The 16,681-nt window shown below is 36.7% G+C and overlaps 1 protein-coding gene across 1 annotated transcript; it reads left to right on the top strand.

The window, feature by feature from the left end:
* Positions 1 to 661: 661 nt before the first annotated feature.
* LOC138864565 (small ubiquitin-related modifier-like) lies at positions 662 to 13,859 on the top strand. Its single transcript, XM_070132193.1, has 5 exons — positions 662 to 691; positions 5,428 to 5,654; positions 5,793 to 5,849; positions 12,084 to 12,233; positions 13,038 to 13,859. Exons 2-5 carry the CDS (start codon positions 5,640 to 5,642, stop codon positions 13,095 to 13,097), a joined length of 282 nt encoding a protein of 93 aa, XP_069988294.1. The 5' UTR covers positions 662 to 691; positions 5,428 to 5,639; the 3' UTR covers positions 13,098 to 13,859.
* Positions 13,860 to 16,681: the final 2,822 nt, after the last annotated feature.

Raw genomic sequence — 16,681 nt, 5'->3', positions numbered from 1 at the left:
ATGGATCGTTCTGCTGTGGCTCTGCAAAACATTGCCATTTTTCCCTCCTCCATGTTAATAAATTTTACACTTTATTTTTCCTTTTTATTGAATTTCGTCGGCATGCTATTTTAGTTTTTAGTTTTCATCATTTGATGTTCGAGTCATATACTGTAAAGCAAAAGTATCTCCTTTAAATGTTGCGTTTTCTATGAACATTAAGAGATTTCTTTGTTTCTTTGAATGTTAAATTTGAAGGGCTGACTATTTTATATTTTCGTTTGATGCACAATTTGTCCATGGTGATTTTTGCCGTAAAATAGAACTAAGGTCCGATTACTGAAATTGATATCGTGTGAAAATTAACAGATGTTCATATGACGTAATGGTTTTGGCAGCGTTGAAGTGTCTCAGCGAATGTTAAAGAATGGCAGAGGTTGGTCAGAGAAATTGTTAAAGAGTGTTAGAGAGTATTGGGGTATTAGCGAGTATTAGAGAATGTTAAGGAGTGTTTAGAATTGTCTAAAACTTTTAGAGTGTATCAATGAGTATAAGACGTTGTCAATGTGTTAAAGTATTAGCGTGTGCGAATAAGTTAAAGAGTGTTTGGAAATGTAATTAAGTGTTAGAGGGTGCCAGAGAGTCAGTGCCAGGATATTAAAGAATATCAAAGAGCCCTAGAGTAGTGTCGTGGAGCGCAAGTGTCGGTGAGGTTAGAGAATATATGAAATTGGTAGAGATTGCGAGTGTTACAGATTGTAGAAAAGTGTTGGTGAATGTTGAAGACAGTTAGACAATGTGTAATGTGTTAGAGATGTAGAGGGTTATGGGGAACCATCAATGTTAGACAGTGTAAGAAAGTGCCAGAGTGTCAAAATATCTGAGTATAAGAGATTATCAGAGATTGTCGGAAATTATTCGCGAGTGTCTCCATAACAAACAATATTAATGATTCAAGACCCTTTGCAGCGAAAACATCCAAGCCCGTTTAGGTGTCCTGCAGTTTTTGTTTCTCTTTATATAGCTCTTTCTCTTTTCCTTTGGTTCATTTATCTTTTCCCATCTATATATCCAACTACATATATTTTACCTATGTATGTATCTATTTATCTATCTAATTATCTATCTAAAATTCATAAATGTTTATTTAGTATCCATGATTATCCATAAACTGCAAGTGAAAGAAGATATTCACAAAAGCTGGATCAGTTATAGAAACGTGTTTTATATTACATGATTTATTATTCATTATCTAATTTCCATTACGAAATACTGTAAGTAAATAATCTAATGTCATTAATGATTCATTGTCGCATGTGTTCTTAGTTTGATAAAAGGCCCTAAATATTTCAGTTCCGTGAAAAATGCTGATTGCATCATTATCTGTTTTATCTGTAACTGCATCGCACCCTGGCAGGCACACACACACACACACACACATAAAGTCATAGACATCTTCAGTACTTTCGTTATTTATTCAGATGTAGATTAGGCCATTTCCTTTAACATTTGAATTTCTGATTATCTGCATAACCTTTGTTTTCCTGGCATTTGAGTAGAGGTTAGCTGGCGTACTAGCTTCACTAATTCTGTAAATCCATCGAGTGGATTTATAATTATTTATTCATTATTCCTCCAGCTTAAATGTTGAACAAATGTGGTATTAATGTACAACCTTACTTGACGCCTTGTTCTCAGTCGATCCATTATATTATTCCATGTCATGTTCTATAGTCGTTGGTCATTACAAAGGTTGCTGATTATTTCTGTGACGTACATAAGAAAACCCAATTTAATCATTCCATGCTAAGGATTTTGAGTTTTTTTTTCTAGTTAAGAATATCTAAGTAGACGACAGTTCTATTGTAGATATCAGTTCTATTGTTTTCAATTATCAGTTGACAATTATATGTGTTGATAGATATACAGATAAATATAGAAATACTTAATATAGATATGTATACACATAAGCGTATGTATATTTAATCATCTATCTACCTATTACCATAACCTCCGCGAAGTTAAGATAATAATGATACTTACCCCCATTGTCAAGGCGATTGGGGTAACATGCAATCATTCAATTCTAGATCCGGATCACCACCAAAATGCAATATATGTTAACTGGTAAAATTTTCATAAAAATATGTTCATAACTTTTTGAGTTTCCTGCTAACCAATGGACAAACAAATGCGACTACAAACATAACCTTCTTGGTAATGATGACAATTATTATATTACTGATAATGATAATTATGACAGTGACAATAGTAATGGCAATAATGATAATAATAATGATGATGATAATAATAATAATAATGATAATAGCGATGATGATGATTATCATTATTTCCATTATTATGTAGGGAATCTCTGCTGACGCGAAATCCCAAGTGAACTGTTAGCGATTTTCCACTCATGTTTATTCGCTGGTCACAAGTCGCGAATACGACACATTACACTAGTCAAGGCCGCGCCAACACTCACTAATCTCAGCGACTACCTTCTCACATGACCTGCCTTGACCTTTCTGTGTGTGCCTCCCTCTCTGTTGGTATCTCTGACCTATGTCCCCTCTGTCTGAGTTAGGGTGTGTACCAGCATTTAAATTTCATTAGAAGCGTCGTTGCCACCACGGATATTTAGACGATTAAAGGGTCTGAACACCTGTAAAAGTGACCTGGGTTGATCCGCTGAGGTCACCCGTCTAAGAGGCCTATCAATCCTCTATCACGAATCCTGAACATGAGGTCATACAGAGGTCAACTTAGGGGCCTTTAGTCCTAGCGTCTTCATGATATTTCAATGATAATGATAATAGAAAGGATAGTGATAACGATAATGATAATGATTATAGATATAATAGCAATAACGAGAATAATGATCATAAAGATATTGAGGATAATATCTATACTAATAATATTGGGAATTATGAAAACAGGAAAAAATAGTAGTGGTTACGACATTAATGATAGGAATCATAATAATTGTAATTACATGGATAATAGTGATAATAACATCAATAATGATAATGATGTGACAGTGATAATAAGAATGATGATGCTAATACTAACCATTATGAGGACCCCGGGCATAAACAGCCGGTCTAACTACTTCAGTAATAATAATAATGATAATTATGACATGATAATGACAATAGTTATAATGATAATAATAACTGATGATAATGATAATTATTATAGTGACAATGATAACTGATAATAATGATAATTATAATGATAATCATTACAGTAATAAAAGATGATAATGATGCTAATGATAACAGTAGACTTAAAATTAGATTTTAATAGACGTAAAATGATGCTATTATGCGCCCAGACACGTGTATATGTGTGGAAGATTATAAGAAACACAATTATAACATCTATTCTGATGGTAGCTATGATGATAAAGATGATGATGATAGCAATATTGATGGTAATAATATAAGTAACAATAGGCATGAGACTAAAGGACAATTGTAACAACAATCATAATAATTATACCAATATGGCGTCTTCAAAGAATCATATAGATACAAATCTCAACAAACCGACAAAGTAACAAATGAAACTGTGCAATAACTTTGAATGATATTAATATCTCTGATGAAATATTGATATCATGATAAGGGATAGAGATAAGAAAATGTTCTAATCTTAGTGTTGTATGTGAGTAGAGAGACAGGTGAATAAATTGATGGAAATATAGATAGAGAGGATGATGGATAGATAAGAAAATGGTATAGCATAAATTAATGATACATCTGTTGATTGATGAAACGGTGAGGCATTTGAATGCATGATAACATATGCAATTCAGTTTTTATCTTTTCTACCTATCATGTTAATAAAAAATTAGTGAAATTTCAAAATATATTCATTCCCTGTGCATATCGAAGAGGCTTAGAGGGAAGAAACGGATGAGGAGACATGAAAGTGAAAAAAAGGGGAAGGGAAAGAGAGGAGAGAATGGGAAAATATCCAACGAAAGAGAGATAAGGGAGAAGATGCACTTAACGGAGGGAGTGGGATGGGAAGGTGAAAGGAAGAGTGGAAAAGAATGAAAGAGAGAAGAGGAAAGAAAGACAGCTAGGGAAGAGAAAAGCGAAGAGAAGGAGGAGGGGGAGGGAGGGAAGAGAGAGAAAGAAAGAAAAAAAATACGCCACCACACAGTTTTATTATAAATTGAAACTAGTCGAAAATAATCGCCAGAAGAGAACAGCGTCCGAATATCAGTGAGTAAATCCGCGAAAGAATCAGGAGAGGACATATTCACTGCCGGAGGAAAGTAGGTCAATAGGTTAGCATGGGCACAATTCACGTTTTCTGTTTCTCTTTTCTTAATCGTGTTAAGTTTTATAAATAAAATTATGTCACTGTTGAAAAGCATGAAAAGTTTATGAAAACCAACATTGATCTGATACTTTCCTATTCTAGAGGGGGTTAATGATTATATTTTCTGTAGAAATACTGCTAGATTCGAACCCCATGCTTTGTTCATTTATCTGGGTTGTTTATAAATGTATACTGTAAACCTCGTGTTTTCAAATGCACAGGATAAATGGATAGATTAATGACCAAGTATAATTTTATCAATGTTCAGTTGCTTTCTAAAATCCATTGTTCTTCTAAAATACTCGTTTCTAAACGCCTTTGGGCATTTTTCAATGGTATGAGTGTCTTGAAACAGACAACATTACCTTTATCAATTTAAAGCTTTTAAAGGTGAGTAAGCAAGACTGAATAAGAATGCAATCAATATAAACCATATATCATAATAAAATATAAGCAAAAACCTTCTCAGAAATATTAATAAAAATTCGAGTTTGGCGCGTGTGGGCGTTTGGGTTCCGAGTCCGACTGAATTTAAGGATTTTCTCTCATCCGGGACGCAATCCATTTGAAAGACTTCTAAAGAGTCATGTCAGTTTCCCGCCCATCTGACTGTCGGGCCGTTATCGATGAATGCGCTATTTGGCGGGATTTTAAAGATTTTATATTCTTTGGAGATAATTATTTGGGTTATATGCGAATTACTGAGTGCCTCTTTGTTATTGATGATTTCGAATGTCAGATTCATAAGCAATGAAGTGTCCAACAACTTCCTCCGTTTTCTATTTCGCCGTTACGCGAAGACAAAAAAGAATCTCATAGAAAATGGCAACTCTAACATTCTTTATTGATAAAAGAATAATATCAAAGACAAGCCCTGTCGGACATAAAACCCAGAGTACCTGGAGACTAAACCGAAAAATGCCGAAACCTCTTCAATAGAAGAAATTGATGCTCTTAACTAAAAATACCATAGAAATTCAAAATAATGCTGATGAATTATGGAAATAAAATCGCGCGCATTTGCGTTCGAGTCTGGCGACACAAAGGTTTGAAACAAACAGCAAAACACTTAAAAGCAAAATTATATAAAAATCAAAACGTTCTCATCAGAAATAAATAAACCAAACTAACGAAGACACCAGAGAAATTTAAAAGTAAAAGTAAATGAGAAACAAATAAGCTAGTTCTCCCACGCAATTTCGAATCTGGCGCCAAAAGGGTCGGCCATCTTTGTTTCTCGAATTCCCGGATGTTGCACTTGGGTTCTTGTTGTTTGTTCGCGGAGAAGAAGACCACGCGTTCCTCCAACAAATTCATCAATAATGTCTGATAACGCTGTAAGTACGCCATTTACGAGCACCCTGAGCGATCAGGCAACTTCTTTTATTTATTGTGGTGGATATGGAATTCCCGAAAGACGTGAAATAATGTGAAATAACGAGATATTAAGTCTTCTTCACCTCCCTCTCCTGCAGGACGCCAAGCCAGAAGGGGAAGGGAACGAATACATCAAACTTAAAGTTGTAGGACAGGTAATATACCCTTATTTTACTTCCTTTTGTTTTGCTTTCATAAACATTAGGTACAGTAGAGCATGCGAGTGATTGTGTAGAGGTTTTTTATGGAATTTCAGAGGAAATATTCATCGTTTAACCTATATATGTATTTTTACCGGGTGTGTTCGGGTTCCGTTTTGAAATTCGAGTCGCCTTTGTTGTGTATTATAGGGACATTAATAATGTTTTTGTAACTCTTATTGGCTTGTGAGAGTGTTCATTCGACCTTATTGTTTATCGTTCTGGTAAGGACGGTGTATTTTTATAGTCCAATAAATCCGTACTTTCGTCTAACAAGCATGGTAGGCCTACTCAATCGTTTTCATGTTTTTCTCATTGGTTTTATTGTCACTGTGTTAATTATGAAATTGTTAATTTTATAGGCTTTGTACTTCTGTGAATTTCGTTAATTTAGTAAGAATTCCTATCAGTCGATGGGAATTTTTTTTGTTTTTTCCTTTGGGGATTTTGAAGGACATGATGTGGATTCTTGGTATTTCCTGCAAGAGATTTGTGATGCAATAGTGTTCAAAGCCTCAGTGGAAGTAAATTTTTTGAAGAATTTAGGCTGCATTGCTGAGTATCTTCATCCTGCATTGTACCCTATTTTAGCAGAATAGTGGAAACCTGGATAGAATGCATATACCATGCATATCGGTTACACCAGCAGACCTTAAGCTGTATGCTATGACTTGAGAGCCATTGTCAGAAGATACAGTGCTGACTGACTTGCGATGTCTGATACTGAATTGTAAATAAGACTACTTGGCTGTCTTGGATGAAAACACAGCAAGCACTTGCAGTTGTTTTTGCACTTCGGCACAGTGTTTATGTAATATTTTCCATCTGAGGGAAAGTAGTGTAGCACACTGTTGTATATGCCACAGGTAGTGCTGCTGTTGGAGATAGCATGCAAGAACATTGTTTATAAACAAACAAGAGATGGTTAAGGAGCAACATGTTCCGATTAGTTTTAGGTACTGGAAATTTACTTTGTGTAATAACTGCTGCTTTTAACTACCAGGGTAAATGAGTCTCTTGGTTGGACTTGCAGTTTGAAAGCTCTCCAACAAACCTAGTCATTGACTTAGGCCAGGAAATTATGGATAATCTTTACAGTATGGATGCACTAAAGTAAAGGAAATTAAAGATGATATTCTTTTAGAACAAAAAGTTGGGAGTTGTTGGTACAAGAAATAATCTGCAGATAGGAAGGATAACCCAATAAATAAGGGAAAGGGATCACAAAGTGCCACTCAGAGCCCAAGTCCACCTGTCCTCTCAAGTTTCAGCTGCTGTGCATATGAGGTGAAGACCATGTTTTCCAGGGGCTGTTAGGAGGACAGAGCCCCCCATCAACCCTTCACTCGGGCCTGATTATGGCAACTTAGATTGTTGAATATATTTTGTGGCTAGAAGTTCGGGACTCGGTCTCTAGTGAATGTGCCCGCACTGTAAAGAATACCATAATTGCTAGTAGGATCACATGAAGTCATGTATGTGGTATCCACATAGTACTTTGTCAATAACCGACATTATAATGATAAGCAAGATGGTATGTAAACTATCCAATTTTGTTCAAGTTTTGTATGTAACAGACATCACTCAGACTAAATTTATGATAGTAGGATGAAGTTATTGTTTACTGTTAAAAGCACATAAAGACCACACCATCAGAGACTGTCCTTAGTTCGAGTGAATGAATGAACCCTATCCTATACACACAATACCATGAAGATTGACAAAAAATCACAAAATCCAAGCTCAAAGTCTTTACCCAGAGATCTAATGATCTCCCAAGGCAGTATATTCTTAAACCCAGTAAACATTGGGAGCAATGTGAAAATTTGGTACTCTCAAGTACACTCAATAATCACACACAAATAATAGCATTAGCAGTGAGGAAAAAAATCCTATTTTCTAATTTTTATTCTTTGTATCTGTTGTTCACATTATGCGATAATCTCAAAATTTTCCATTGTATATGACGCATAGTAAAGCATTGATTGCTAGTCTTTATGGTATGTATGCACTAAGTTTGGACAAATTGAATGATTTTCTGGTTTGACCACCCAATCACCATGAACTTATTTATTTATTGATGTGTGTAGTTTTGTTTTCTTAATATATTCCTATTTCAATTTCTTGTGGTTATTCTGGAGGCAATAGGATTTTAGTAAATGAACATGAAATGATACTAAAATGGAAGAACAGCATGTAAACTAATCGGGGACGTCAAATTTAAAGCACAGAAATTCATAATTGTCATATTAAAATGAAGGTACTGGAATTTGTCGCTCGCAGACAGTCCCCTTATTAGCTTATCAGCTAAGTCAGTGTAAACAAACCATGTAACTCAGAAGATGTCGCTCAAGAAAGTAGTACATGTACTACTATCTATCATTTGATCAACATTTATGCTTAATATCACATTGATTTTCGATAGTTACTCTCCAAACAATGTAAATTACCATTATGTTAATTAATTTCTCTAATCTCTTCACATTTTACACTCCTCAAAATTTGGTGTGACGTCAGTGTATGGCGCAGTGATACATCAATGGCCATTGGGTCAGAAGTCATTTCACCATGGTTGCGCGTGTTGTTCGAACTGCCGCAGAGAGTGTAATGAACCTGTGAAATGGTTTCTCAGTGGTATGATTTATAACACGAAACAATGTGAAGATAAATGGAAACGCTTACTGAATTAGTGCAAGACCATTGATTCGTTTTTAAAAATACTTGAGTGCCCCAAGTGCAAGGAACAGTGCACATTTGATATTAAACAACGTGTCTTCAGAGCTGTACCCATCCTCTGGCTGATTAAATCAGGTATTTATTCCTGTTTAGTTTGGTTATCGCACTGGCTAGGGAAGCACGGCGATCGGCTAGGGGAGCACAGCAATCGGCTAGAGAAGTACTGCGATTGGCAAGGGAAGCACAGCAGTCGTCTAGGGATGCATGGCAGTCAGCTAGGGAAGCAAGGCTGTCATGGGGGGAGGGGGGTCCAGGGGCATAGCCCCCAAGTTAGGAAGGTTTTTGGTTCATACAGCTATCTTTATCGTAGTTTATTTGTTTAGGCTGGGGCTCATCTCATTCATTCATGCAATGTAGTGTCAAATATCTGAGGCCGAATCTTGGCTCGGGTTTTTCATTTTTGCACTTTTTTACTTTTTAAATTACCTTCAAATAATCTTAAAAGGGTAATTTTGTGGGAAATTTGGCTCATCTTTACGAAAAATGTACTTTCTTTACAGTTGTCAAATCAAAGCTTGTGCCCCACTATTCATCTGATGAATAGTCTGGTATGATAGTCTGCAGAGGTACCCCATTTGAGAAACTTCTAAAGTGCATTATTAGAGTATCTAGTATCACAGCCAATGTAACAAATAGCCAGGTTTTTATAACATCTGCTTCAGACTGGAGTAAAAGAGGTTGAAATACAATAGATATAATAATACATGAAAAAAGCAAAAACCATCTTAACAAATCTTAACAGAAATGTCACCCAACGTTTGAAATTCTACATTTGGAACTGTTGATTTCTAAAAATTTACCAAAAGATATGCCAGCTTTTGTTAAATGTATAGAAATGGAGCCCAATGTTTCCATAAAATGTTCTAACTAAGCAACTTTACCTAAGCCTCTATTGGTGACTCCACCCCTGGATCCCCTTTACAGATTATACATGTTTAATTCCCCCAGAACACCAAGACTTCTTTTTTGTTCTGGAGGAAAGAAGGGTGCCAAAGCCAGGAAGAGAGGCTGTATGTGCTTTTTTGGCCTTTGGATGTTGTATCTAGTAGGCCTTTTTGGCTAAATAGCTTTCAAAATAAGGTGTCCTCCGTTATTGTGACACCTTTCATTAGTCTCCAGTTTCTGTCAGTGGTGTTTCTTGTGGATACTTGTGTGGGTGTTAATAAAGTTTAATTCATATTAATGTTTAGATGGTTAGAACCTTAATCGTGTCTGAAGTGTGTGTGAATATAATGCGTCTCTGCTATTCTAGTCAACAACCTAGGAAGGAAACTAGGAATTCAAAATACTGGAAATTGCACTGTAACAATTATCTCTGCAGAACAGGAATGGGAGTCCAGCACTTGATGAATACCTACAAATTGAAATAATGCCAGCACAGTTCACTGCACTGATTATGTTGTAGTTTCTCTCAGAACACCATGATGCTCAAGATATACAAACACCTGAATGCCTGTGGTATAAAGGTCTCACACTTATCCTATTGCTGTCTTACCAGATCATGGTGAATATATTCCCAATATTTCACTGGAATCAATCAAATATTTTCCAGCTATAGTGGGCAAGTCTATAGATGTAGGATATTTAATTGCAAATGTTTGTAAAGGAATCTGTCTTTGGCAATATCAAATACTTATGTGGGACACCCATCATTATTGGGTAATAAAAATCTAGTTGGCAACTATTAAACTAAGATCTCCTTTACCATCATTGAATACAGATATTGGTAGGGTCCTCAGAACCACCTGTTTTCAAAAAACGTACCAAGTAAACATTTTATAATATATCACAGATTGACTGTAGTAAAAATGGGGCAGGGCTAGATGGCATCCCATTAGACCAGTAAGGGTGCAACGTGAAATACCAGATATAGCTAGATTGATAATTATTTGTATAATTTACTCAATGTTATATTAGCTAAAGTATAACAAATTCCCCTTGTTTATGATAAGATGTTGCATACCACAGACATCTGTCAGAATATTCTTCATTTTTGGATTCAGCTGGCTAGGTCTAAGTGAAAGTAGTGGTCAAAGACTAACCACACGAGATTGGTATATATTGATGTCCTCCCAAAAGAACAATCTTGTAAAGAATAATCTTGCATCCCACTATGCATTATCCATGTGTAGAAAGTTTCTGTTGAGACATCAGCTTATGGCATGGTGTACAAGGTTTTTCATTTTTTGTTTTGTTTTTCAGGCCATTTGTCTTTCACTTCTGTCTGTTTATTTTTTGTTAGTAATTGAATCCAAATCATTTTACAGATATAGATTGTCTTCGGTTTCATTTAATATTTTGGAGGCATTTAACCCATTACCAGGGTTAGACAGGTGTTAGGTCAGACTAAGTAAATGGTAGGCAACGTATTACAGCCTTTGTCAGTCTCATCCACTCTTATTTTAAGATTAGACTTGATTAGAAAACAAATACAAAGAAATTTTAAAAAGATGGAAATAAAACAAATAAATGAGAAGGGATGGAGAAGTGGAAGGATATGTACTTACAGCTGCAAAAGCCACAGACAAAGCAGCTCTATTGGCACAGGGCTACATTGTAGCTGCTGCATATGGTCTGGCCCACCTCTTCCTATTCAGCCTGCACATCCTGCAGTATATTAGATGATGGTTTGGCTTATTGTTATTTAGTAACTCCTGCATGATTGTACATTTTACTATGGAGACACCCTGAATACATGTGATGACTTGCCTTCCTGCTGGTGCTAGGAGAGTGTTCCTATCTGTTTTTACAGAATTATTGTTTGTATGAATTAAACATTGAGAAGGATAGTTTCCAAGACATTGTGAAATCAGTAAAGACATGACTATAGTGAAGTAACTCCAGGGAATCATCCTCAGGAACATACATAAATACAAGATATCCTTGGTTGAATTTTGGAAGATGCAAATGATTATATTGATTTACTGTACATAAAGCTTCTAAAATTTAAGCCTTTATTCTGTAACTTATCTTTGGTAGAATTTTTTATCCACTGAATCATCATCTAATTAATAAAGGCATTCATAGTTAATTGATGTTAAAAAATAAACAACAGGAGATCTGTATGTAAGATGTCACTAGATGAGTTTTGTTAGAATCACATTTAATATATTAGAATGAGAGCTTTAGTAGGAGTTGTAAGAAATGTAATTGAGATGGTACAAGACCTTTTTAGGAAATTGTAAAAGATGAATAGACATGTTAGTGATATGCCACTTGTTTCCATTGGTAATAGCAGCAGCTACAATGGTAGCAGACACCAGCACACAGGCTTTACCTGGTAAAAGAGCAGTCTGTGGGCATTATTTCAGCATTTGGATGGGGCCTTTTATATCTTAAATTATATATCATTTTTACTTTTTGTATGTCACTGATTATCATCTTAGTTTGTAAATATTGCTTTTTCCCCTCCTGTCTTTTTCGGTTTTATATTCAACTTTTGTCCATCCACAGGACTCCAATGAGATCCACTTCCGAGTGAAGATGACCACACAGATGGGCAAGTTAAAGAAGTCATACAGTGAGCGGGTGGGAGTCCCTGTAGCATCACTGCGTTTCCTCTTCGATGGACGGCGCATTAACGACGAAGAAACGCCCAAAGCTGTAAGTGTTTTTGGATGTGGGGGTGATGAAAGGGTCTTCCCCACCCCACCCTTTTTTTATTATTATTATTATTTTAGATGTGTGGGTGGTTGTGAATTGGATATATTTATTTATCATTTTTAACTTTTTCTGTATTCTACTGAACTATTTAATCAGATTTTTATCTCTTTCTCTTCTTGTGATAATTGCCTTAGCAACTTTATCTTGCTCCTTACGTTCCTTCATTTATTCACTGTCCTGTTCTTTCCGTTGATACGGTTTGACTTCCATGTTTCATTATCGTATTCCCACTTGTACTTTGCTGTTGATGTTTCTGTTATTGCACATGATGCAATTTTTGGGTGTTTGGTTTTAAGTTGATATGTTTTGGTGTCCTGCAAATTATGTGAATGGAAATCAGTGATATTGTCAAGAAAATGTTGATAATGTGAATGGAAATCAGTGATATTGTCAAGAAAATGTTGATATTGAGGTTGAGCAAGTACCAGATTACAGTATGGCTGTGAACTGTATTGGCTTGAAAATAGTATCGTCTTTAAATTATTCAAAATGGCTCATATTTACACATATTTTGTTATACCTGATGTTGATTCACTTATCTGCATATAGCTAAGCCAGTAACGATAAGTCTAACCCTAATAATTTAATTTCTCACATATATAGTGTGTCTGGAAAGACTAGTCTAACCTGCCATATCACAGGTTGTGTCGAGAATATGTTGTCATAACTCTTTCCTATACCACACATTTTATGTATGAAAGGAGGCTCTCAGATCTCTTACCTTTTTTTTCTTTTTTATTTCAGCTGGAAATGGAGAATGATGATGTAATTGAAGTGTACCAGGAGCAGACCGGCGGCCATTGATGCAACACATTCCCGCGACCATAGGAATAAGACATCGTTAGGTTAAGGAAGTTTATTTTTCGCCACACAGTGTACCTTTATTTTCTGGCTGAGATTTTCGCACAGACCAGGCAATGTGCGCAGACCTTTTTAGATGGAACTTCTGCGAGTCTCGTACAATGTATAATCACGCAAGAGTCTGAAAAATTATTAAATTTTCTCCCTTTTTTTTTATATGTATGTTATTTGCCCAGGAATGATTTCCTGGAGCAATTTGTGCAGCAGCGGTGTGCGACTTCACCAGGCCTATCTCAAGACCAGGCATGAGAGAACTTTAGTTTCTGCATAGCTTTTGAGATTTGGGTGTTAACACATTTAATATGATGTTAACCAAAAGAATGAAGATTTCCCTCTCCTCTTTTTATTTTTATTTTTTGTGAAAGCATTGTAAAGTCATGAATGTTAGTACCTATTTTTCATTTTATTTTTTCTAATCCTTACAGTTGCAAGTAGCAGGAAGGAAAGACATAAATTTAAAATCTTGACAAGGGTTATGTTTAACCATTAGCATGTATCGTTCGAATGTTCTTGTAATAGACTGCAGCTGGACATCTTAATTGCTGTGAACCAAAATAGACTCTGTGAGTTCTATGTGTTACTCATTCAATACATTCTAAATATAACCCAATTTTGTCTTTTTGTTTTATATTATTTGTGGATAGCAAAAAATTTTAATATTTCATACATAATGTGAGAAGCAGTGAAGTAAAATGATTGTGTAAATGTCACTTCTTTTATTTGAAACCTGCCTCTTTTTAATGATAGAATAAGTATGTATATCTATATGCAGTTGTCTTATATATGGCATAAGATATTTACTGCTTACAGAATAAGTACACCTATCTCTATCTACTTATATATGTCATAAAATATTTTGAAGTCATAATCATATTGGTGTACATAAGGGAAAAAGCAAAGATATCCATTGGTGCAATGAAAAGGGTAGTATATCTTAAATACAGATCTGTTGCATGTATGAACATCTACCTATACAGTAGATTTGTCAAGATATCAGTTGCACATATACAGTAAACTTTTGCCACCAATACAAATATTACTAAGTACAGCAGAAAGTGGAGAACATTTAGTACCAAATTCTGTTAACCTGATAATGCTGCTGGTGGCATGTTAATACATTCCATGCCCACTGTAAGTTTAGTGTATAAATTGTTTTTACATGGCTCTTAAGAGCACTTAATCCTACCCATCTGCCCTATTCCTTGATTTATGTAAATATTCTTTATTTATAGCTTTCAGTATTTTAATCAACTAATAATTGTCAATGATAAAGATAAATGCATTTGAAGAATAAGAATTACTCAAATCTTTTGAGTAATCTCTTTAGACCAGCTAAATGGGACCGATTTGTTCTGGTTCCCCCAACAGCCCCTCACCCTACTCTTTCAACAATGCCTCCAAAAACAAGTAGGCAGAGTTTCCTTCCGCAGTCGTCCTAATCGCTCACGCTGCCACAGTTACATCTGAGACTCGATCCCAAGCACTATCTACCCTGGTTCACCTCACTGGCAAACCCATGTCCTAGGATAAGGATAAGTCCGATATGCGAAGCTGAGTCTCGCCCGGCCTGTGCCGACAAATGTCGACTCGATCAACGTGTGTCAGCGAGTGCTGACGCGACAGAGCTTAGTCCTTACCCTACCGTGGTGCCCAGCCACAGCAGTAACCTCCGGGTGACAATTGCAACTTCTTGCGCCTGGGCGAACCGCCGACCCCTCGGATGAGAATCCAACACGTTACCACTGTACTAGCTTGGAGGCTTCCATATCCAACCTCACCCCTCCCTTAATACATGTACAGGAACTGTCTCCATCTCCCCAACTGCTTACCTTTTCTACGAAAAGAAATTGGTCAAACTGTGGAGACGACCTTCTTGCTTGCCTCACTGACTACGATGCTGTATCAGTAAAATGGTACACTATTCACCCCGAAGGCAGCCCAAAGTCCAGCATCAATATTGCCAAGATTACCTTTCGTAGACTACCTTCCCCATAAGGTCTATATAGGAGGAGAATCTTGTCCTGTTATACCATATCAACCACCCTGTCAATGTCGGAAATGTTGCCCCCACCCCCATCGCGCAAAATACTGTTGTTCCACAGCCTGCTGCCCACTATGTGCCCAACCTGGTCATGACCGTTCAAACTGTCCTGCACAGTCGCGTGCATGTACTAATTGTGGTGGACCCCATAATGTATATTATAGAAGCTGCACTGCCTACAAATTTGAGTGTGAACTATCAGTTCTCAGATACAAACTCGGCCTCACTCTACGAGAGGCTAGACAAGAAGCTCGCCAACAAGGTTTTTCAATCATTTCTTACTCCAATACTTTCAGTCCACTCCTATCCACTCTACCCAAGTAGTCTCTACATCTCTCGTGCTCCTCTACTTCCCCTATCTGCCAGTCATCCTTTTTCCATTCTAAATCCAGACACTCCAATATCCACAACTTCTCCTGTGTCTCTTCCCACTCTTCGCCTTACCTACCACATCAAACAGTCCAAACACCCCACCCCATCTTCTCGTACCAGATCCCATCCTACACCTATATGTAACAGCTACCGTTACAAGGGAGGCACCCCCAGTCAATTAACAGCCTTCACATCATTTAAAAAAGCAACATCCCACTTTTGCCGTACAATCTGTCACTCCATGACAAGCAGATGGCAAAACTATGTATCCTCCATAACATCCTTTAAGCCAATCTCTGCAGTCTGGCGGCGGATCCATAAACTATCAGGAAGACATCCTCATCCTGCCCCCGTCCTCCATATGCATAATAAACGCATCTCCGACCCCCTTCAAGTAGCTACTGAACTTGGTGCCTTTTTTAGTCAGGTCAGTAGTGGCTCTCATCTTTCTCCTCACTTCTCTTCCTTAAAATCAGACAAAGAACGCGCTCCCATCTCCTCCCTGTCATCTGCATAATTTTATAATGCGCCATTTTCTTCTGAAATCTATAATTCACTACAGCCATGCCGCAACGCCCATGAAGGCCAAGGCGGTATATATTACCGTATGCTACGATACCTCCCACCTACTTCCTTATCCTTCCTTTTTCAATATTCAATAACCTATGGTCGACTGGAAACTTTCCTCCCCACTGGAGAGAAGCCACTGTACTACCGTACCTAAAATCAAACAAAACAGGTACCCTTCCTCACGACTACCGCCCCATAGCCCTTACCAGTTGCTAATGCAAACTACTGAAAAGGATAATTAACCTTAGACTAATGTGGTACCTCGAATTTCACAAAATCATTTCTCCAAATCAATTTGGATTCCGTCGTTGCAAAAGCACAGCTGATCCACTAGTCTATGTTGAAACAAATAACATTAGCATTTGCACGCCATGAGTCAATATTAGCTACTTTTTTCGATCTCGAAAATGCATATGATACTACATGGCGGCACTATATACTACAGCTATCTTTCCGCGGCATGCATGGAAACATGGGTGTTTTCATAAAATTCTTACTTTCTGATCGTATCTTCCGTATCAGATTTGCGTCTTCTACTTCCTCC

The sequence above is a fragment of the Penaeus vannamei genome, chromosome 17, assembly GCF_042767895.1.
Source record: "Penaeus vannamei isolate JL-2024 chromosome 17, ASM4276789v1, whole genome shotgun sequence".
In the NCBI taxonomy this organism is placed as follows: domain Eukaryota; kingdom Metazoa; phylum Arthropoda; class Malacostraca; order Decapoda; family Penaeidae; genus Penaeus; species Penaeus vannamei.
The sequence above is the reverse complement of the archived record's forward strand: the minus strand, read 5'-3'. Positions and strand labels throughout refer to the sequence as shown.

Bases quoted from the DNA above. Each gene is read 5' to 3' on its own strand.
- LOC138864565 (XM_070132193.1), top strand. The intron at 5,850-12,083 runs GTAATATACCCT...GTCCATCCACAG, and splicing joins AACTTAAAGTTGTAGGACAG to GACTCCAATGAGATCCACTT. The intron at 12,234-13,037 runs GTAAGTGTTTTT...TTTTTATTTCAG, and splicing joins ACGAAGAAACGCCCAAAGCT to CTGGAAATGGAGAATGATGA.